Below are 21914 nucleotides of genomic sequence, written 5' to 3' on the forward strand. Positions count from 1 at the left end.
TGCCAAATTTCATCAACCTAGACCAAGTAACTAAAAAGTTACAAACGATCCCCACATCCCCCCTAAGCTGGTGGATCCCATTGATAACGTGGAGTTTCGGCTATCTTAAAACTCTGTTTGAAATATTTTCCAGTTTCACTACATCGAGTTAACGAGGTATTACTGTACTTGGGTGCTTGGTACAGAAATACCAAATGAGGACAACCGCAGTGTCTTCATTCTTTGTCTTTTGAACTATTTCAACAGGGATTGTAGCTTGTAGCTCTGCACAGTTCTGCAAAGAAAGAACAACATTGTCTCCAGCTGAACCACTATTGTGTCCCATTCTGTCTCTAAAGTTTTTGTATAATTAGGTATTAGTGTTTTTCAGGGAAAAATGTTTACTGAAAGTTTGCTACTGTGCCTATAAACTTTGTAAGTATTCTGGAACCTTGATTATACGTCCCCCGGTTTTGCGGCGACCCGCATTTTACGATGAATTGGTTTGGTCCTGGCAAAACCCCCATAGAAGTAATGTATTGAAAACCTTGATTACACATCAAAATTTTGCGCAGACCCCGCATCGTACAACGACTCCCCACTACTGCCCGAGAAAAAAAAATCACCTTTTTTGTTTGAATCTAATGCCCACCTAGTATTCCTGGATGCAAAAGAAGAATAAACTTGCGGGCCCCTAGGTTGATGATTAGCAAAAGAGAGAAAGACAGGTACAGCGCACCTTCTTAGAATGAGAAATTTATTCTCCTGTCAGTTCATTTTCTTCTGTGATACAGTTTTCCTGGCTGTAAAATCACTTCTGGTTACGACTCGATCACGGGAATATCTCAGGGCTATTACCCAGACAAGCTCGGTCTACGTGGAGTAGCTACAGACAGTCGACAAGCTCGTCTTCAAGATCTGGATATTCTTCAAGATCTGGAAACTTCTTTTGTGGAAACTTCTCCTGGTCGACATGGACCTGAACATCTCCTCCCTTTGTTTGTGACACTCACAGTCACGGGCCTCGAGCACAAAGAATGTGACGCAGTATCTTCAGCGTGCAAAATAAGTTTCGCTAGTAAACATGTCCTATTATTCACGTTACCAGCTAGCCCAACTTTCCACCTTAAAAATAAGTTTCCCTTCATATGAGCGTTCATAGTAACAGTGGCACATCACCAAGTGCACCTCACAAAAGAACAAATGCAATGCACTGAAGGGGTCCGCTCTACGCACGGCTGGTGCAGAAGCCTAGCTCCGGTCCCAGCCGCAAATAGTCGTACCGTGTCAACGTCCCCTTCCCGTAGCGCGAGTCATCGCAGCTACGACGGGTTCGGGCGAATGAGGCAACAGGCTAGAACAACAAACAACACTTTATTGCTACTCTAGCAATAACGCGTAAATGTCGCGTAGAGGGATAGTCCACTCTAGTAGAAAACAAAGGGTAACGCTTACACCTTCGGTCGATGTTCGGCTCGCGGATCTTGGGGTGGTGAGGTGGTACCTCGCAGGTCAGCAGAGCAAGAGAGGCCGTCTCCCTGTCTGCTCGGTTGTTTTATTCACCTCCCGTGTCCCTCCCCACGCGAGGGTTTCCCTCGCAAGGCGAGTTCCCTTTCCTGCGAGCCGGGATGCGAGGATTGGCGCGAGGAGCGGCGGGAAAGAAGGGGTTGTCCGGAAAGGGCGACGGTGCTCTTCTCCTAGTGGTCTCTTGGCACCCGCCGTCAGTTCGCGATTGCGCCAGCCTTAAGGAAAGGAAATGGGCGCGCGTGCTCTCCCACAGCACACAGCTCATTCGCGCACGAAATCATCCTGAACTTGCAACAAAATGTCACAAGCCCCATAGACGTCACTCAATAAAAACGTCTGAAATTTTGGACGCTGAAACTCTTCATTGTCTGATTTTTCGGACTTTCTGCCCAAATTGCAGGCTCGAAGTGACATTAAAACCTGCACCTCTGCCGCGTCTGTCATCTCGTAGGTTTGATCCAGTGTCCAAAAGTCAGCTTTGCCGCAATGCCTAGGTCGTACGGAGCAAAGCAGACCAAAAATCTTCGTAGATAAGCCCTGGAAATTTACTGAGGTGTGCAGGCGGCAAACGCGCCAGTACAACTTAATCACTGACATCCCTTTATGATGAACATCTTCAGCTAAATAGTAGTGCATGTGGCCTAGCACAGGTGTAAGCATATGCTACACGCTTTTAATAGGCGGCAACCCAAATGCACCGTGCTGCCGTTCATGTCTCTTTGTGTGAGACCACTAAGCATGCCCCATGGACATGTTGCCTTCACGAACGAAAAGAGCTCACCATTGCCGTGACCCTGTGCATTCAGGAACGGAGTGGGCATAATGAACACTTTCATGACAAATGGCATGCTTACGGCACAGTGAGTGCCCCGGTAGTGACGCCATCAGCTTAACACTTTCGTGACCGCACCTATTCCCATCGATAGTATGTTATCGATGACTTCAAGATCAAGTTTTGGCACTTTCTGAGCGGTTCTGGACAGCTAACGCAATACAAGGCATAAAATAACATATTTTTTATCAGTTTTGTTTGCGAGTTTGTTTTTTCCACCGCGGGGAGATTTTTAAAGCTCGTTCGCAGTCGGGTAGGTGAGCGCTCGTTATTTCAGACTTCGTGTCGACGCCGCTCGCGGGTGCTCTACAGAAACGGCGAATTTCGATAGATTCCGATTAATATGAGTGGGAATCTCTGGATGATGGTAGCACCACAGACACTGAAGATGACTTTGATTCGCCAGGCTTCAGTACGGACGGCAAAAGTGCATCAAACCTCCCCGGAACATCAGCAGCTATCCGCCGGTAAGTTTCGTCTTCTCCTCGGGTCGTTTTATCGCTGCCGCGCGTCGATGTAAATGTATCTGGTGCGTTCTTAAAATAACAGCTGTTATCTGCAAGGTGTTAACTTCATTCGGGCGGGAGCATTTGGCGCCGGCTGCAGAAAGAGCGCAGTTCTCTTTGCGAAGACGGCGCGGAGCGGACTTTGACCCAACGCTCCGATGTGCTGCGCAGCGGCATCTTCACGTTTTTTACCGCAGAAGTCGTCAGAGAGATATGCAACCACACAGATAAGTATGCGTGGATACATACTTTCGAAAAGCCAACATACAGTCAGAGGGATGGATCCATGGAGGGAGGTTACTGAAGAGAAGATGAGCAAGTTCGTCTCACTCCATGTGTACATGGTAATCGTTCAAGTCCCACGCTTGCATTGGTGTTGGGGTCGAGGACACGTATTTCCAGGCCTTCGTCTACTGTCAGTGATGCCACGGAAAAGGTTCAGGGCTTCTTGAGTGTCTCTGATCTGAAGAAGACGACCGTCGCATCCCACGAAAATCTTCACCATGTGTCTTCTCTATTGCAACACATGAACGATTTTTCTACACTATCTTTTAACCCCGTCGGAACTTTTCAGTGGATGAAAAAATGGTGAAATACGAAGGTCGGTATGGTATTCGGCAGTATATGAGCGAGAAAGAGGTCAAATGAGTGTACAATTACGGATTTTTGCAGACTTGGAACAGGCTACACTGTTCATTTCAACAAATACACAGGAAAATTGAAAAATACCAGAACTGCAGACTATGCTAGGAAAGTTGAAGAGAAAAAAAAAATTTTTTTCCCGAAACATGCGCAGCCAGCCTTTGTTTCACCGCGTCGAGAACCTGCATCGCGCGGTGGCATGATAGGCACTAATGCCTATATTCTTGTATTTATGTAAATAATCTTTGTACTTACAGAGCTTATATTTCCACTATTATTCTTTGAGGGCTGTGCGTTCAAAATGTACATTTCGATTTTTTTTAATGTTGAACCTTTGCAGAGTAGGATTGATGTTTTTATGAATCGTTCTTTCTTTTTGATGCATTTTCTTTGTTTGGTATTTTTTTTTATTATATTCGAAATAAATCCGTTGTTTGAAATTAATACTTTTGAAAAGACCAATTCTTCCTCTATCGTTTGATACCCTACACTTTAGCATCAAGTATATTTTGTGGCAGGAAAAAAATATTTCCTGGACTAGCCAAAAACAACCGATTTTTCTGCGGTCACGAAAGTGTTAATTGGCAACGCTGTGACATGCTGCACATAACTAACAACGATCGGCTTCTTGTGGCAGCTTATGCTGCGTGTCGGCAGAGATATTTGTACAGTAATGCATCGTTTACATGCGAACACTAGGTTCATGCAAATATTTGAGCAGTTCGAATATTTGAACGAATATTACAGTATTCAAGTTTGCTTTGAAACTAATTTAAATTTTTCTAAATTTTCGTATTCGAAATGAACGAACAGACATATATAAACCACATGTGACATCCTGTAAAGGTGATTTCACTGCTTTGTAGGGGTGCTATTCAGTGAATACACCTATCCAGGGGAAATCCGCAGTGCAAACAAAGTACCCTCACATCAATTTATTGTTCTTTAAGTTTAAAAGCTCATTGTACCAGCTTATATGCTCTAACTATTGTAAATTTTAAAATGTAACATATTTCACAGGTTATCTCTTGCATTCTACCGAAAGTCAAATCCTGCTGCTATTAAAAGTTGCTTCCACTTCCCTTTGAACCAAAAAAAAAGTGACAATGTACAAGTAGTCTCAGGGGTCTTTGCTTTCTTGATCAGAGGCAAGTGCTGACTAGCTTCTCGTTGAGTGATGCAATGCAAGGTCAAGGAGGTCAGTCTTGGATTGTAGCAGACCAACAAGTTTCTAGTTTAAGAAGAAGAATCTTTCACATGTATTAATAGCTGCCAGTAGTGGTAAGACCCAGCACATATGCAACATGACCGAAACCCTGAGTTAGGCACCTTTTCAACAAGGGCTTCTTGGGCAAGGCCATAATCCCCCTGTGGACTGCTGTAAATATGCATCACCCCTAAAGAATGCACTGCTGAGGCAGTGATGTCAGCCTCTGTATTTCCGTACAACAGCCGAGAAAGGAGATGCGCCCTCTCTCCATTAAAAAGGTTTATGTGTTCCCCTCACAACCTGTCTGCAGGAGAGCCGACGCCTCCTAGACCAAAGTGGCCGAGCACGGCAAACGGCCCCGCGGCCAGATCGTCCCATTGAGAAGCACCACGCTGACGCCCTGGTCAACTTCCTCCTGCGCATGGCATGCCAGGTGAGTGGCACCACATCCTAAAGGTTATGATTTCAGCGACCTATGGGTACAGCAAAATCACTTTACAGTAAAAGCTTGTTAATTTGAATCTCACAGGGTTGCCTGCTGAGTTCAAATTAAACAAAGCTTGAACTAACAAAAGTGATAAACTAAAGGCTGTATATGATGATGACAGGAGTGGAAGCACCTCTGAAGCCATCACCTTTCATTTAAGAAATAAGTTCATGATCGTTTTTCCCTTTATTTCTTTCTTTTTCTTTTTTTTTTCAAGAAGATATGGTTTTACCTGCACTAGTTCAAACATCATCTACATGATGCTCATATTGTCGCACAATACATTAGCAAAACAGGATAGCTTGTTAATGTTAGAATAAACGGGCATCGCGTAGGCACGGCAAATAAATTACCAAGAGCAGTGGCACAGCATTTTATTATCACAGGTCACTACTTCGACGATCTCAAACTTTACATACTTCAAACTTCTGGCCACCGAGATACAACAAAATATAAAGAGTCATACCATACACACATAGAAGTTGAATACACTCCAGCCAACAGGTTTTAAAAACTTAAAAGGAGGCTCTTCAATCCATCCATTATGCAGTGATTCCACTTCTGCGCCAACTGCGCCAAAGTGCGCTAAATTGGATTTACTGCGCCAGCCTGATAATATCGACGAAAATTGCGCCAAACTGCGCCAGAGTCTCAGGTTTGGGGGCATCTATCAACGGCTATCGCACCGCCGGCGCGTAAAAACATGTGCAGCCTCGCCTTGGTGTCGCCAGAGTCACAACGACAGAGCAAGAATTATTCCACTGAATAAATGGCACTTGCGCGTGCGCCCCGAGTAAGCCACGATACCATGAACGGTGCCGACGCAGCTTCTGTTGTGCAAGTTGTCTCGACGGCAAAACGCGTTCTCCGCTGAGGCTCGCGACGTCTAGGCCAATCGGTAGCGCGAAAGAGTGGCGGCGATTCATCGGCGGATATCGTTTCTTGTAGAAACGCTGCCAGTAGCTCGTTTCAAGCGTCGCGTGGCACCATGGCACATAATTAAAGCAATGTTCAATAATAACTACACGCGTGGTGCTAAATATCTCCCTTGTCTTTCTGGACATTGCAGAATGAAATCTGGGAACGCTTGCAGTGGATATATAAAACAATATCGAATTTCCGTGCTTCGCGTCCATGGAAGAGCATCCAGAAGAGCTTTTTCGTAATTCCTTCCACCGGCCCATCCGGGTTTGTAATCGCTCTTGCAATAAATACCCCCCAAAAGGTCCTGCTCTTTCGGGCTCGTGAGTGCTAGGGTCCCTGTTCGAATTTTTTTATTGCTCTTTTTAATGTCATCTTAATAATAAAAGCATGCCTCCTGGTCGGCACAGCCGCAATTCACAGCTGTCAGTAGCGGGCTCGTCGCTGACGGCCCTGGCGTCGGAACGCCCACTGTGAAGCGGCTACACCATGTTACTCGTCCGCCCCTCGGTTTTCATGGTCAGTAGCTGACGTTTCAAAAAGAAAAAGCAGTTGGCGAAGCAGTGAATGCGATACCAAGAAATTGAATTGTTATGCGAAGTAAGGCTAGCAGCGAACACTTTTGGATCTGATCTCGTGAACAAAACATTGCTTTTAGGGAAAATGACCGCTCTAGGGACCGAAGTGCTTTTCATGCTGTCAGTTCTCATAACGTGAAGCAAGCGTTAGATAGCGCTCGAGATAGCGCACGCGCCAGCGACTGCGCTCTTCGAGCGTCGCAACCCCCTCCTCCCCTTTCCTGGCATCCCTTCATGTTCCTTACAAAAGACACTCGGGACGTTTCCTCTCTAATAGGCGATCGACAACAGGCCTCGCATGCGGGCTGATGTTATCGCGTGCACCCTCCGTGCGACGGAGACGGCTGGCTCGTTTCACCTCTGCTTCAGCCATCTTTGCTTCGCCAAAACTTGTGACGTCACGTGATGACGTGATACCACAACATCGTCGCTTTGCACTGCCTCCGTGATCACTGCCTCCCTGATCGGTCGCTGCTGTGGTGGTTACATTAAAGAAAGTGCCTGCCTCATTGCCCTTAGACTCGAGGGCATTGACGAGGCATTCGTGCTGATGCCATATCACCAGTTTTATTATCACGACCACTTGTCATTGATCCTCACAGCACACATTACAAGTCACTCTCATGATTCTAATACTTATATGTTTTACCCGCCTTTAGTGCACAGAATTTTAGACCCCTATACAGCCACTTAACCTAAACATTGTCCACATTCGTTATCATGTCCCGGTGCTCTTTGGTCATCAAATGGCCCTTGCACCATTAAACTACATATAGCGTCATCAACTCAGTGTTTTTCATCATTCTGGAGAGTCCAATTGTCCTGTAACGTCTACACCACCGCTTTTTCTTGAATGACCATTGATCAAGAGAACAGTCTGCTTGTCAACACAAATGTCAGTTGTTCTAATAAGGAACAAGTGGCAAGTCTATGCAAGTTTTTATGCAGGTTGTTAGTGCAGCATTCTTGATGATAGCAGGTGTAAGCGTAGAAAGTGTTGCGAAGTTCGCATCTATCTGTACTGCTGTATGTGTGATGTGTGAGAAGTTTGTAGCAGAAAGACTGCATTCGTGTTTGCTAGGTCAGCTTGTGGCACAGGCAGTGTCCATTTTGATGCCACACAGCATGTGGAAAAATTGATCCTAGGTCTGTTGCTGGCCAACATCAGTGCTTGACATTAATTGCCTCCTTACCAGGTTTAGGCGTTGCTAGGAAACAGGTATGGTAAATACATCATGCAGTGGTGACCATGTATCCAAAGTAGAGTTTAAAGGGGTGGGTCATCAGATTTGTGGCTTGCACCTTCTTTGTTGTAGACGTTTGTTATTGCTCCAGGAAGCATGTTAAACGCTCCAGTATTCATGTATTCTCACCAAATAATTTGTAGTAATTATGATATAAACGTTAAACATCCCATATACTTTCCTTGGCATTACTGTCTGTTAGATCTCATTAACCCATATATATGCCCAGTGTCCTACATACAGCACGCTTCTTTGATGCACTCTAACATCACTACTTCTTTAGCTGATGACTAGCGCCACCTACAGCACATCAAGCAGGCCTTATTCTCAACGTGTGCAAGCCTAGACGTTGCTTGCTTTTCATGCTGCCGCGTGCCGACTGCTTTCTCCCAGCAAACACGTGCTTTGTGTGAAAGATGTCATGGAGAGGAAGGCGTGCACGTGAAATGCCGACTGTTTTCTCCGGGAAACGCGTGCTTTGTATGAAAGGTGTCATGTAGAGGAAGACGTGCAATGTCGGGGTGCACGTTAAATGATTCAAGGCTTACCACACCCGCATATAGCACCCCTAATGCCCAGTGTCCTATATGTATAGGACGGCTTGAAAAACAGTGTTGCGTTTACCTGGCAGTAAATAAAGAACTTGTGCTTTCTTTTGAGCGTAGAAGTACACTTTTCGTGAAAAAAAATTATGTTTTCTCATTTTTTCGAAGTTTTGGCGTATATGGGTTAACATTTGGTCTAACCAAGAAAAAACGAGCACTTAAATTCCCCTTCTTTGGTTCATTAATTGTGAGGGTCTTCTGGCAGACTTGATGCCTTCAGGTAGTATGCGAGGGATTATTGGTCAGCGGCCAGCTCGTAAAATGATCACGTGCTGCGGGACCCCAACTGGCAGAAAAAGAGAGTTCGACGTTCGCCGCCACGACTGCGATCGGCACTGACTAATATTTCCAGGTTTAAATGCACAGATATACGCAACAAAGTGGCCGGGGGATGACTGCCACCGTAGCTCAATTGATAGAGCATTGGACGTGTTGTTCGAACACCGAAGGTTTGGTCCCTGCCGCTGGCAAGTTATCTTTTCGTCCACTTTACTTTCTTCACATTTATATCATAATTACTACAACTCACATCCCGTAAACTTTCTTTGGCATTATTGTCTGTTCTCATTATACTGAAGGTTTTTACATATATCGAGGTTTAGCTCTACTTTATCTCAAATATGGTTGACTGCCATTATTTTGGTGTGCCCTAGAGCACTTATGGGCTCAGGCCCACCCGAAAACCAAGGCCAGGCCGGGTAAAGTAGTTTTCACGGCGGGCACGGGCCGGGCTTGCGCCTGATGCTCCAGGCTTAGGGTTGGGCCCGGGTTTGAGGTGGCAGGTTCTGGTCAGGCTGGGCTTCGGCTTTGCTCAGTTTTTAAAGGGACACTAAATTAAAACACTGAATCAGTTTAGACTGATAAAGTGTACTCTGAGAACTCGAATATCATTCTTTTCACCATCATAAGTTTATGACTAGAGGAGGAAATCAAGGGCGAATTTCCATTTTTAATTTCCGTGCTGAAATCTCCGCGCGTGTGTCACGAATTTCAAACTGTATTTGTGGTATTTTGGGGACATTGGCTCTACAAAATTTCCTGAAACTTGGTAGGTTAAGTATGTGGCCCCATCAGACATCAGTGTACTTCATTTTTGCCGATTAGGAACTCTCTACGCCCCAATAGACTGTCAGAATCTATGACGTCATGGCATCTGGTGCGCGAATTTCAAGGTGGCGTCGCCAGCCGCATTTGCTTTTTGCATGTTTTCTTGCTTACCAAAAGTCCTGTTGTGGTGAGACTGACGATTTTGGAATTGTAAAAGAGTACCTTATTGATCGTAGAAAAATTATTTTTTTCTTTCGTGTCCCTTTTAGTTTGTTCCACATACGTTGTCGATACATGTATGTTTCACATTTTATCTTGGAAAAAAATGCTTTTTTTTATGTCGGGCAAGCTATTTGGAGAAGCTTTATGAAGGGCAAGTACTGAACCTCTTTTGCTTCTTGCATATGGAGCTACTTCATATATCTGAAATGAGCGAGCTAAAAGTAAATAGGCAAGGCTCTTACAGCATTAACATCTCGCTATCCTGTGGTTTGTTTGCATTTATTATTTTATATCACAAATGTTATTTTGTAGTAGCAGTAATAAATGTAATATAGTAAGTTTATACATGTAACCAAATGTCAGCTAACGTTGCCATTTCAAAGGAGACCTTTCCTATATCTCATATATGGGTCATCACTGAAGGGTATTTGGCGGCAGGATTCCAACAACATATCGATACCTAACTCCAAAATGACTAAAATCTGGACGCCGACTCTGAATTATAGTTTTGTGTCACGGTTATGGATCAGCACATGGCCGCATGGGGTGCCTCACGAAAAAAATGCTTTAAATCTGTCATGCCTGTGTAGCATAACAATGTTCTTTTAAACAAAATAAAAGAAAATGAGTCGAAGACAGTCATATGCAGGCCGCGGGCAGCTTGTTTGATACCCTTGCACTATATAGTGCGAGAGCTACATGGTGATACTGCCGCAACAGCGTTGGAATGTGCAGGAATAGCATAGGTCCATTAAAGAAGGTGCGGGGCAAAGCATATTCACTTGACGAAATATCTTGCTTGAAAAAAGACCATTACGAATTCCGTGGCGCGTGATGTCCCTTTATCTCGAACCATATGCATCCAATAGGTAAGCGACAAGAAGCTTATTCACGCCTTTATTACCAAACTGGGATGAACCCCAAAAATAGTTTCCTATCGCTTCGTCCGCCAGTCCTACCCGCGTACTCCAATGTCAACCTTCTGCCAATGCACATCATTAGGAAGGCACACACCATTACATTATGGAAAAAAAGAGCACAGCGCAAACCAGGTATAACATACAGTGCTGAAAACTGCTAGGAAAACTGCCTCAAAGAGGAATTTTATAAATGAAATTGAAGAGTGGGACCACATTCGAGAACGAGAGAAATGAAGAGATGAACTGGACAGCTATGTTCATTTGGCAGAGGTCTTCAAAGACATCCTAAATTTGATCCAGTAGTGGAAGTTAAGAACAACGACTGCTGACGCCTTCACATTTCGCAAGACATGTGTGCTCCTTCGGCCAGTGCAAGCAGTGCAAGAAACTTTAGCGTTTTAGTACATGTTATGCAACAGCACGTGGCGTGCTTAAAGGCAGAATCTCTTGATAATTTGATTTTTTGTACATTGACATGTGAAAAAAACTATAAAATATGCCACAGCAATGTTAATGCTATGACAAATTTCTTTTTTCTTCCCTTCGGCTGCTTATTTCTAAAAGTACACGTGATGCATGCGGTTTGTTGTTTTTCCTTTCTAGGTTAGTGTATTTACAACAAGGTAATATATTTGGCTTTCTTCCTCTATTTCTCTTGCTGTGGCAAAATATCCAGAAGGGTGCACCATCGGTTTTTCTCGTTGTCCGCCGCGGTGGTATAGCGGTTACGGTGTTCGGCTGCCGACCCGAAGGTCGCGGGATCGAATCCTGGCTGCGGCGGCTGCATTTTCGATGGAGGTGAAAATGTTTGAGGCCCGTATACTTAGATTTAGGTGCACGTTAAAGAACACCAGATAGTCGAAATTTCCAGAGCCCTCCACTACAGCGTCTCTCATGATCATATCGTGCTTTTGGCACGCAAAACCCCAAGTAATATTATTACATTATTGGTTTTTCTTGTTAGAGCATGTTTAAATTTCAATAGAGAGCGCAATAAAAACAAAGCGAAGATAGCACTGTGTTCTCTGTCTCCTCTGCTTTTATTGTGCTCCCTATCGAAGCTGATCAGCTGCAAATCACTATCCTTGCTACAGTATCCGCTACAAAACGCTGTTGATGATACCCATTCCATTTTCAGCAAAAATAGGTACAGTATACCACTGCCAAACGAACATTCATTGGACCTAGTACATCTGCGCAGCTGTTTATACTGTGAGCACCTTTTTACAAGCAATTACCGTAGGTTAAGATATAATTGTTAGCGAAACGCGCCAGTGAAAGCGAGATATTTGCCACTTAAAGCACTATGCTGTTGATTCCATTTTTGGGCAACACCACCTAGACTACTGGTTCAGGCCCCTGTCGGGCCGGGCCGGGCCGGGCCGGGTAGACGAAACTTTTTATTGGGTCTCGGGTTTTTTCTCGAGAATCACAGCCTGTGCAGTGCTCTAGTGTGGCCTCAACATAAGAATATGTACGTGGCAGGTTTGCTGCTGTTTTTCAAAATACCCACATAATTATGCCCAATGTCCAAGGTGTAATAATTATGTATTTGTGAGAGACGCGAGCGCATGGTGAGTGTGGCTGAACGTGCAGGTGAACGAGTCGTCGACAAACATTGGGTCACAAGGGGAAGTACTGTCTCGGCGGTGCGTAGCGCTTCTCAAGACGGCTCTCAAGCCGGACGTGTGGCCCAACTCGGAGCTCAAGCTGGCCTGGTTTGACAAGCTCCTCATGACTGTGGTATGTGTGTGGCCTCTCTCTGCTCAATCTGATGCGCTTTTGCAAAGGTTCTCTGTATCGAGGACACTGTGTGTGGCAGGCCCATAGCCAGGGATGGGGGCCTTAGGGGCCCGGACTCCCCCCCCCCCCCTTTCCTTGTACATCAGATGTACAAGGAAGGTTCTCGTCGGATTCTTCACAGGCATCCTCGGCATCCCAAATGATGTCGTCCTCGCTGCCATCGAGTGTGTTGGAAATGGAGCACTTTTTAAAGCCACTCACGATAATTTCCGCTGGCAAGTCCTTCCACGCTGTGGAGATAGGTTTGCGAGACGCTTTCCCTACGAGGCGACTGGGAAGGGACGCAACATTCTCCACTGCTGTAGCAAACAAAAGACGCTACGGCCGGGTTCGTCGACTCTTCGGCACAGCACAGAAAAGGCACTCGAGGCAGGATGTCAACAAACACGGGTTTATTAACCCCTTGAGGTTTTTTGCCGTACATGTACAGCACAGGCTTCCTGGTACCAAAGGGTTTTCATCGTACATGTATGGCATAGTGTTTATTTTTAAAACGCGCTTTTTTCGATCATTTCTCTTGATTGGCCTGTGCTGCCACACTTAGGAAATACGTGGAATTTTTTTTCATGTGCCGATGTTTCTTCGTTATATTTCTTTTTTGCGCCCCAATACGGCACGCCGGCTATCGCTTGTCCATCCGGGCGCGTTCACGGTGCAGCTGGTTTAAAGTGCGCGCCTTTTTCGATCATTTCTCTTGCTTTGCATGTGCTGCCACGCTTTGGGAATACGTGGAATTTTTTTCATGCGCCGATGTTTCTTCGTTATATTTCTTTTTTGCGCCCCAATACGGCACGCCGGCTATCGCTTGTCCATCCGGGTGCGTTCGCGGTGCAGCTGGTTTAAAGTGCGCGCCTTTTTCGATCACTTCTCTTGCTTTGCATGTGCTGCCACGCTTTGGGAATATGTGGAATTTTTTTCATGTGCCGATGTTTCTTCGTTGTTGCTTTTTTTATGCGTCGCAAAACGGCGCGCCGGCTATTGCTTGCGCAGCCGAGCGCGCCCGTGGAGTGGTTGGCTTGAAACGCGCGCCTTCTTCGATCATTTCTCTTGCTTGGAATGTGCTGCCACGCTTCGGGAATACGTGGAATTTTTTTAATGCGCCTATGCACCTCCGTGCGCCGATGTCTCTCCGTCTTTTTTTTCCTTTCCAAAGCGGCATGGCGGCTTTCAATTGCCGCCGCGGTCCAGCAGCTTTCGGTTTGGCGGAGCGGCTGCATTTCACGGAGGCTTTGAAAAGGTGGTGTGCTGCTATTGCATGAATAACTTTTTTTTTTCTTAAAAACGACAGGAATTGGCAGGTGGAAGTTTGCGATGAAAAAAATCCGTAAACAGAGGGTGGGTGCTCGAGCCGACATTTCGACAAGTGGACTTGTCTTCTTCAAGGCTGGAACTGAAATAGAGGGTGGGTGCTCGAGCTGACGTTTCGACAAGTGGACTTGTCTTCTTTAAGGCTCAAACTGATTTCAGTTCCAGCCTTGAAGAAGACAAGTCTACTTGTCGAAACGTCGGCTCGAGCACCGACCCGTTGGTTACGTTTTTTTTTCTTAGTTACTTAGTAGGAAAAGGGGGGCGGTTACGGTCCTTATTCCAGATTTTATGGTATATCTAATGTGCGCATAGAGCAAAAACTGCTTGAAGAACAGCGGGCGCAGCAGTTGGACGCCATAAGCACCGTGCTTTTGGTCACTTTGATTGCGAATGTAGGTCGAGATTCTTTGGTCATGAATATAGGTCAATAGCTGATTAGGGGCAACATTTTCGGGAAAAAATGATCGACATATATTCGAATAAATACGGTAACACACAGTCCAACCTCAGTATAACAATGTTGCATCTGACACCAAGATGGCTTTGTTATATCCAAGAATTGGTTATATAATTGTATTCGCAGCACTGTATTCATGTTAAGTCCATTCTTTAGTAACTTCCTTATATCAGATAATTTGTTATATGCGGATTCGTTATATCAAGCACTGGTGTAGCTAGGGGGTGATTTGGGAGGCTCGAAATTTTTCAATTTAGCATGTGTAATATACATGGACACATACAAATGCACACATGAACATATATAAAGTGTGTCCGAATCCCCCCTCCCCACACCCTGAAAACGAAAAAAATTTCTGGCTGTGCCACTGATATCGTGGTTCGACTGTGTAATGAATTGCCAATGAACACATGAAATTCACGTAATTTTGTGCTGGTCAGCTGATGTTGTGGAGACTTTCCAGAGCAAGTCAAGTTGGATGAAGCTGATGCTTTCTTTGTCCATTGCAGTGATTGCACTCCTGCGCCAACTGCGCCAAAGTGCGCCAAATTGGATTTGCTGCGCCATCCTGATAAAATCAACTTAAATTACGCCAAACTGCGCCAGAGTCTTGGGTTTGGGGGCGTCTATCACTGGCAATCGCACCACCGGCTCGTCAAAACGTGCAGCTTGATCTCGGAGCCGGCAAGTCACAACCACACACCAAGAATCATTCCGCTGAATAAAAAGCACTCGCGCGAGCGTCCTGAGTAACCCCTTACGCCATGCTCGGTGCCGACGCAGCTTCCGTAGTGCAAGTCGGCTCGACGGCAAAGCGCATCTTCTGCAGAGGCTCGGGACGCCTAGGCCATTCGGTAGCGAGGAAGTGTTTTGGCGATTCATCGGCGGACGTCGCCTGTTCCAGAAACACTGCTAATAGCTTGTTTCAGGCGTCGCACGGCACGTAATTAAAGCAATGTTCAATAATAACTACACGCGTGCTGCTAAAATGTCTGTCACCTCTGTTTCTGGACATCGCGGAAAAAAATCTGCGAAAGCTAGCCATAGATATCGAATTTTCCGTGCTTCACGTTCATGGAAGAGCACGTGAATGGTGGGAACGCATTTCCTCAAATATTGCTTATCCATGTATCTTGATCCAGAAGAGCTTTTTCGTAATGTACGTCCACCATCACATCCGGGTTTGTGATTGCTCTTGCAGTAAATGCCCTGCAAAAGCCCCTGCCCTGCCGAGCTCGTGAGTGTTGGGGCCCCAATTCGAGTATTTGCCTGTGTTTTTTAAAGGTCATCTCATTAATGAAAGTATGCCTCCTGGTTAAATTTATTTAACTGTTAAATTTATTTTTCAGAAGTTTGAATACTTCAAATAGTAAAACTTCATTGCGAATCGAATCGAATAGCAAACACTATTAGAAAAATATTCGAAAGTTCGAATATTCGCACACCCCTAGTGGTAAGGCATTCCTTTTTTCTTAGCGTAACGAGTAACGTATTTATCTGCTTTATTTTTCGGAAACGTGTACAACACTGCCCTTTATGTGGCATCACACCACGACAATTCCCTGAACTAAGGCAGACCAACGGTTTCCATTAAGCAGTGAGTGTTTGCACTGGCATTGAAAAAAAAAATGGAGGCGTTGGTGTAAGTTATAAGCAGTAAAATATGTTACCTTTTTAAGTAGACTATACTTAGCACATATAAGCCCATATACCAAGTTTTTAAAATTCAAAAATATTTCATCGCTGTGACGGTAATACAGTAAAAGCTCGTTAATTCGGATTTCTAGGGACCGGAAAAAATGTCCGAATTAACCGAATGTCCGAATTATCGAATGGTCGAAATAAACACAATAAATGCACGAGTTTTTTCAACATACCTTTACTTAACAAAGTAATTGCGGATGCTTGTCTGTTTTCGAGCAGATATTCGCGCGGACACAATTTTTCCGAGCCCTGCAAGGTGCTCAGCAGCTCGCATGCTGTCTGCAGTGTCCACAAAAGTTTCACCCGTCATCCCCGCTTTTTGGTTGGCACGGTAATCCACGGGAAGATTGTTGATGTTCTTAAAGCAGCGTGGCTTTTGAACCTTTTCAATAACGAGAAGCGGCAAGCACTCTGTTCCCGTCACATTGGCGGCTAAAAGTACGGTTACTCGTTCCTTGCTTCTTTTGCCGCCGATACAAGGATCCCCTTTCATCACTCTTCATCACTTCGTGTCGGGAGAGCCCATTATTCAGAGCACGCAAAATTTCTACTTTGGTGGTGAAGTCCTTGGCCTCGTACTTGGGCCGCTTCGCCGGCGTTGCCATCGGCGGAGAGTGCGGTCACACGAGAAGTCAGCACAAAAGCACCAGCAACGATCAAGCTAAAGGAGCCGTACTGAAACGTTCCTCAATAAATCGGCGGTCAACGATGCAGCACACCAACGGGAACAAAGCAACAAAACCCACAGCCACCATACCCACACGCGAAAAAAAGGCGTTCAACCAGTCTCAATCCAAGCCAAGTCGATAATTGATGTCCATGGCGATGCTGCGTTTGAGCTTCACTTTTGTTCCGAATTGTTCTTTTTTCGTTTTCAAGCCTTGCCAGCGGCCCGAAAGTCGCCGAATTATCCGATTTGCGGTCAAATCTCTCCGAAATAACGAGCGCCCAGTCTCATAGAGTGATGCGTATATTTACAGGGACGAGATGACGTGTCTGAATTAACCGATTTTCCGAATTAACAAGAGTCGAATTAATGAGCTTTTACTGTATGTACATTTAACCTTAATGTTTGGCTTCGCGGCAGTGCGGATTTCCCCTGAATAGGGGGTTTCACAGCATAGGACCTTCAATATCCACTGAAACCACTTTTACAGGTTGTTACGTGCGGTCAAATATATAGTGGAACTCCAATTATACAACTTTCAGGGAACCACGCAAAACCGTCGTATAATCCGGGCGTCATATAATACAGTCAAACCCCGCTACAACGAAATTGACGGTGCTCGGAAAAATGTTCGTTGAAGCGAACATTTCGTTGTAGTGAAATCGAAAAAAATATGGCTGACCTGAGCTAGTAGAACAGAGAAACCTTTATTTCCAAAATTCAAAAAGTGTCTGCTGCTTCCTTTGCGTCCCCAGCAGCGTCATGACGCGATTCTCGTATATGCATAGCGACGCCACGTTGAAAAGCACGCAGAAACAACGTTCGCGGCTTCCGCGAACGAACCAAACAGAGGCACGGGCGCGCAACACAAACTGCACAGTTGCACTAATACGCTAACACAAGCTATTCGCCGGCAACGGCGAGATGCAGGCGTGCTATCGCGGAGCGATGACTTACGCCTTATTCTATGCTATTCTTATCCACCACTCGTGGCTGGCTGATCCCGTTGATAACGTGGACGAATTGTTGCTCCGACCACCGGTCGCACTGGCCAAGCGCGAAAAGCACGAAAAACATAGGCATTGGAAAAGGCATCGTTCCGCGACTGCACCCCAGGGCTGCTCGCATTGATAACGCATACGTACCGTCGCTTTGACCACTAGCGAAGCGCGAAAAGCATGAAAAGCATTGGAAAAGCATCGGGAAAGGAATCGTTCCGAATGCACTGAGCTTTGGCTTCGGATTGTCTGCGACTAAGAAGCAACTCAAACCAGTTGCGAAAGCAGGGCAGTCCGATCGCCGTCGCCATCAAGGAATGGCGGCCCCCATACTCAATCAACAGCGGCGGTTTCTGGAGGTGCCAACACGCGATTTAGACTTTGAATTCGTATTTTTATGTTCTAAAATGCATCAAAATGTCCGAGATTGTGTTTTTTGCACAGTAAATTAAATTTTTGAGCCCAGAATGGCATGGTAAATTTCGTTGAAGCGGAACGGCAGCAGAAAAAATGTTCGTTGTGGCGAGCATATTTATGCATTGACTCCTATGGACTGTTGACGGGGAACCGAGAATTTTTCGTTGTACCGGAAATTTCGTTGAAGCGGAGTTCGTTGTAGCGGAGTTCGACTGTAGGAGAACTAAGAATACAGGCAATGGCGTTCAGTCTTGCCCTAAAAAGGCGTACAGACTTACTGAAAAAGCCTGCGGTGCAAACTTGCACTTCTTTAAGGAACATAGATTACAGTTAAACCTGGATATAACGAAAGTGACAAATTCCCAAAAAAATTCATTACAAACAGATTTTCATTATATCCAGTTTCAGCATGAAAATTTTGAAAAGAAATGCACAAGTTAAACAAAAGGGGAATCGAAGGTAGAACTCACCTAAAACAATTATTTAGCGGCAAAAAACTGTGTTAGTCTGCTCTATTGATTGTTTGTGAGGGGTGGCAATACTGAACATTCGTAGGACATCAATACAACGCTGCTCCATCGTTGTCTAGCTGTGGCCTCCGAGATTGGCTCCGGCAATGCAATGGCGTGTTCTGGGCCAATCTTGGAGGCCACGGTCTCACGAACCCTCGGCAAAGCACGTGATGACAGTGACGAATCGACCTCCGAAGATCTGTTGTCACCGTGGTCGCGTAGTTTCCACCAATGCCTAATCTTACATCTCCTCGGTAGTGACAACACCGTTGTCCGCATTTAAAAAAATTTCAAGAGCTGCACGTTGTCAGGGGCTGCTCCATGTGCGTGCAGTGAAACAACGCACGCGCACACGGTGCTGAAAACGAAGAGTGAACTCCATATGCGGCGTGAACTCTAAGCGTAAGGACACGAAGCAAGGATCTTTTTGTTTTTTTATAGGCGCCACCTGGTGTCACTTTAGCAAAGTGCAGTTCAGAGACTACTGCAACAACTGAAGAGTGGCGCTGCCAACTGAAAAGCCGATTTTTTTTTTTAAAGAAAGCCGGCGTGCTTAGCGTGGTGGCAGCCGCGAGTGGCTGGATGAGGATGAGGAGGGGGGGCATGCATGCACTCGCTGCAGCAAGAAAGCTGGCTCGAGGTGCAGGCCTCGCCTGCCCGCCTCGCGTACACCTGCACGCAAAAACAAGCACTCGCTCTCGCCTTGCAGTTGCCGGGGCTTCGAGCGCACCATGCGCGCCGCCACTGCTTCGTGCTCTCATTGGCGGGGCAACTGCAGAAGATGCATGCGGCTCCTGCTCGTGCCAAAATCACAAAACCCAGGGCAAAATGCCTAGGTTGTCGGCGGCGAAAATTCGTTATATGAAGGATGTCTTCCGCTGCCACGTTGTTACATAGAGGTCGCAAATACATGTGCTTCTATGGAGTAATGGCGGGGAATGGGAAATCTTCGTAATATTGATGAATTCATTGTACGGAGGTTCGTTATAGGCAGGTTGAACAGTATATAGTCAAGCCCATTTGCAGCAACACTCAAGTGCCACGAAAATCCCATTGTTATAACCGATCATTGTTATAAACGAGTTGCACAAAAAAAAAGCAGAATAATGGAACAGCAAGCTATTATAAGAAAACTATAATGTGGCATTACACAATACTAATAAGGATGACACAGCTGCAGATTTTTCTGACATGCTTGGAAATTCGGACGCTTTCATAACACCGCCACGCTCCCCGTAGAGTTAATGTATAAGAACGTCTCAAATTTTGGATGCTGAAATTGTTCGAAGTCTGATTTTTTCGACTTGTTGCCGAAGTTGCCTGACCACAACGACATTGTGCCACCAGAAGCCACCAGCTCTGTCATGTCGAATATCTTGCAGGTTTTAACCAGCACTGTCGCGAGTCTATTCGTTTGGGGCCACACAGCAGATTTCAAATGTCAGCTTTGCCGCAATGCCAAAATGTCTTGCAGTGAAGCATACCGTAAATTTGAAGGAGCTACAGTCACAATGGGGATCTTCAATTTTTAGGCTTCTGGCAGTTCGCTGGCTGCCTGGACTAGCCAGAGGGTCAGCCAGCTAGTTCCGGTTGGGACAGCAAACAACGTCATGGTCATGTGTGTGGGAATTACGAGACAACCCGAAGCTCCCCGAAGATTGCAAAATCGAATGCCAGGACAGCCAGCATAAATGTAAACAAACGCTACCGCCGTGGCAGCAAACGAAACTTTGCGCTGCGTGCATGTTGATTTTTTCTGCCTTGCCTACTTGGAAATATGTGGCTAGGTTTTCTGAAGAGCTGAAGTGATATTCTCGAGCATACGCATTTGGGATACGATCACGCATGTTTGCAAGATCACACGTAGCTCGCCCCGTCCGTGAACAAAACAGCCAGGAAAAAGACAAAGCGGACGATGAAATAAGCAACGAAAGGATGTATATACATTTCTGAATTCATCTCTGTTTTTTTCATATCGACACGTCGACGTCGTAGCATAACATAATACCATACCACATATACTGGCCTGTAGATCGAAGTACTCTCGCATGCTGTTCGCGACCAACGAGCATCACACAAAAAACACTGTCGCGATCACTATCATTCAATCAGTGCATTCTATCAACATCGAAGACATGGTTGAAATAGTTAAGTTCTGATGGGGTTCGCGCACGCAAACATACGACGGAGCGAAATAGCTAGTTTGATCACAGTCTTCTTCGCTAAGTGCACAGAAAGCACACACAACACCATAATCAAATACCACTACGAAAACATAAACTCGAAAGGGGTGTGCATGTGTGCATACGAACGTGTGCATAACTTTTGGGACATATGCACAACACAGTTAGAAACTGATAGCTCGCTGCATTGTTCACAGAGGGAAACTTCACCGGACACATAAGAAAATCAATAAACATTAGCTCCAAATGCTCGCCGCCACTCGTAATCGGCACAACACAGTTAGAAACTGATAGCTCGCTGCATTGTTCACAGAGGGAAACTTCACCGGACACATAAGAAAAGCAATAAACGTTAGCTCCAAATGCTCGCCGCCACTCGTAATCGCACCATCTCGCACGGCGGAACGGGCTTTAGAAAGTAACGCCGCGCATAATGACAAGCGAAGGTGAAGCGCCCGCACTACAATCCGTCGAGTCCTCACAAAGATGGCGCAAGCGCACATCGTCTCTTTTCGGCGTCTGCTAGCCCAAAAGCAGCCTGAGACGTTCCCGAGAGCTTCCACAACTAAATTGTCCTGGCAGCTCCTGGTGACCTGCAAAGCTCCCTGCAGGTAGCCATAATTGCCCAGCCCGCAAAAAACGGATGTAGACCGGAAGCGCCTCGCGCGGGTGCGGCGCAACTCCAGAAAAACTAATGCGCTCTGGCTGGCTCTGGTAGCCCGCGGGTAGCCAGAAGTGGAAAAGCGGAAGAGCCCCAGTGTGGGTCAACATCACCTTGGCGTGGCGCGGAGTAGCCCATTTCTGTTCAGAGATGTGAAAGGGTGAAGGGAGAGGCACACATAGCTGAAGATATCGAGAATACAACACAGATCGTAATTCATTGTTATAACTGATAATTTGGCCTCGGGCCATTGTTGTAAGCAGGTTATTTCCCCATAGAAAACTTACAAATATTGATGGTGCAGCAGCATCTCATTGTTATAACTAGAGACCGGATTTTAGGCAAATGCCTATTCTGTACTTGGTTGCTCCTATCATTGGTTGTCATTTTTATATATGAGCATGAATTAGAGGTTAAGAAGGGCTCTTATAGTGTTTGATAGTGCCCAAAGATGCATATTTTTGGCCTTCATGTCTAAATGCTT

The 21914-nt window shown here is 45.6% G+C and overlaps 1 protein-coding gene across 1 annotated transcript in view; it reads left to right on the forward strand.

Annotated features, from left to right (window-relative positions):
* The window catches only part of LOC119384790 (transformation/transcription domain-associated protein-like), a 946434-nt gene that overhangs the window by 523964 nt on the left and 400556 nt on the right, over nt 1-21914 (forward strand). Inside the window, 2 exon segments of the mRNA XM_049413130.1 lie at nt 5007-5129; nt 12317-12463. Of these exon segments, the coding sequence (XP_049269087.1) occupies nt 5007-5129; nt 12317-12463 (270 nt within the window).

The sequence above is a fragment of the Rhipicephalus sanguineus genome, chromosome 3 (assembly GCF_013339695.2).
Source record: "Rhipicephalus sanguineus isolate Rsan-2018 chromosome 3, BIME_Rsan_1.4, whole genome shotgun sequence".
Classification (NCBI taxonomy): domain Eukaryota; kingdom Metazoa; phylum Arthropoda; class Arachnida; order Ixodida; family Ixodidae; genus Rhipicephalus; species Rhipicephalus sanguineus.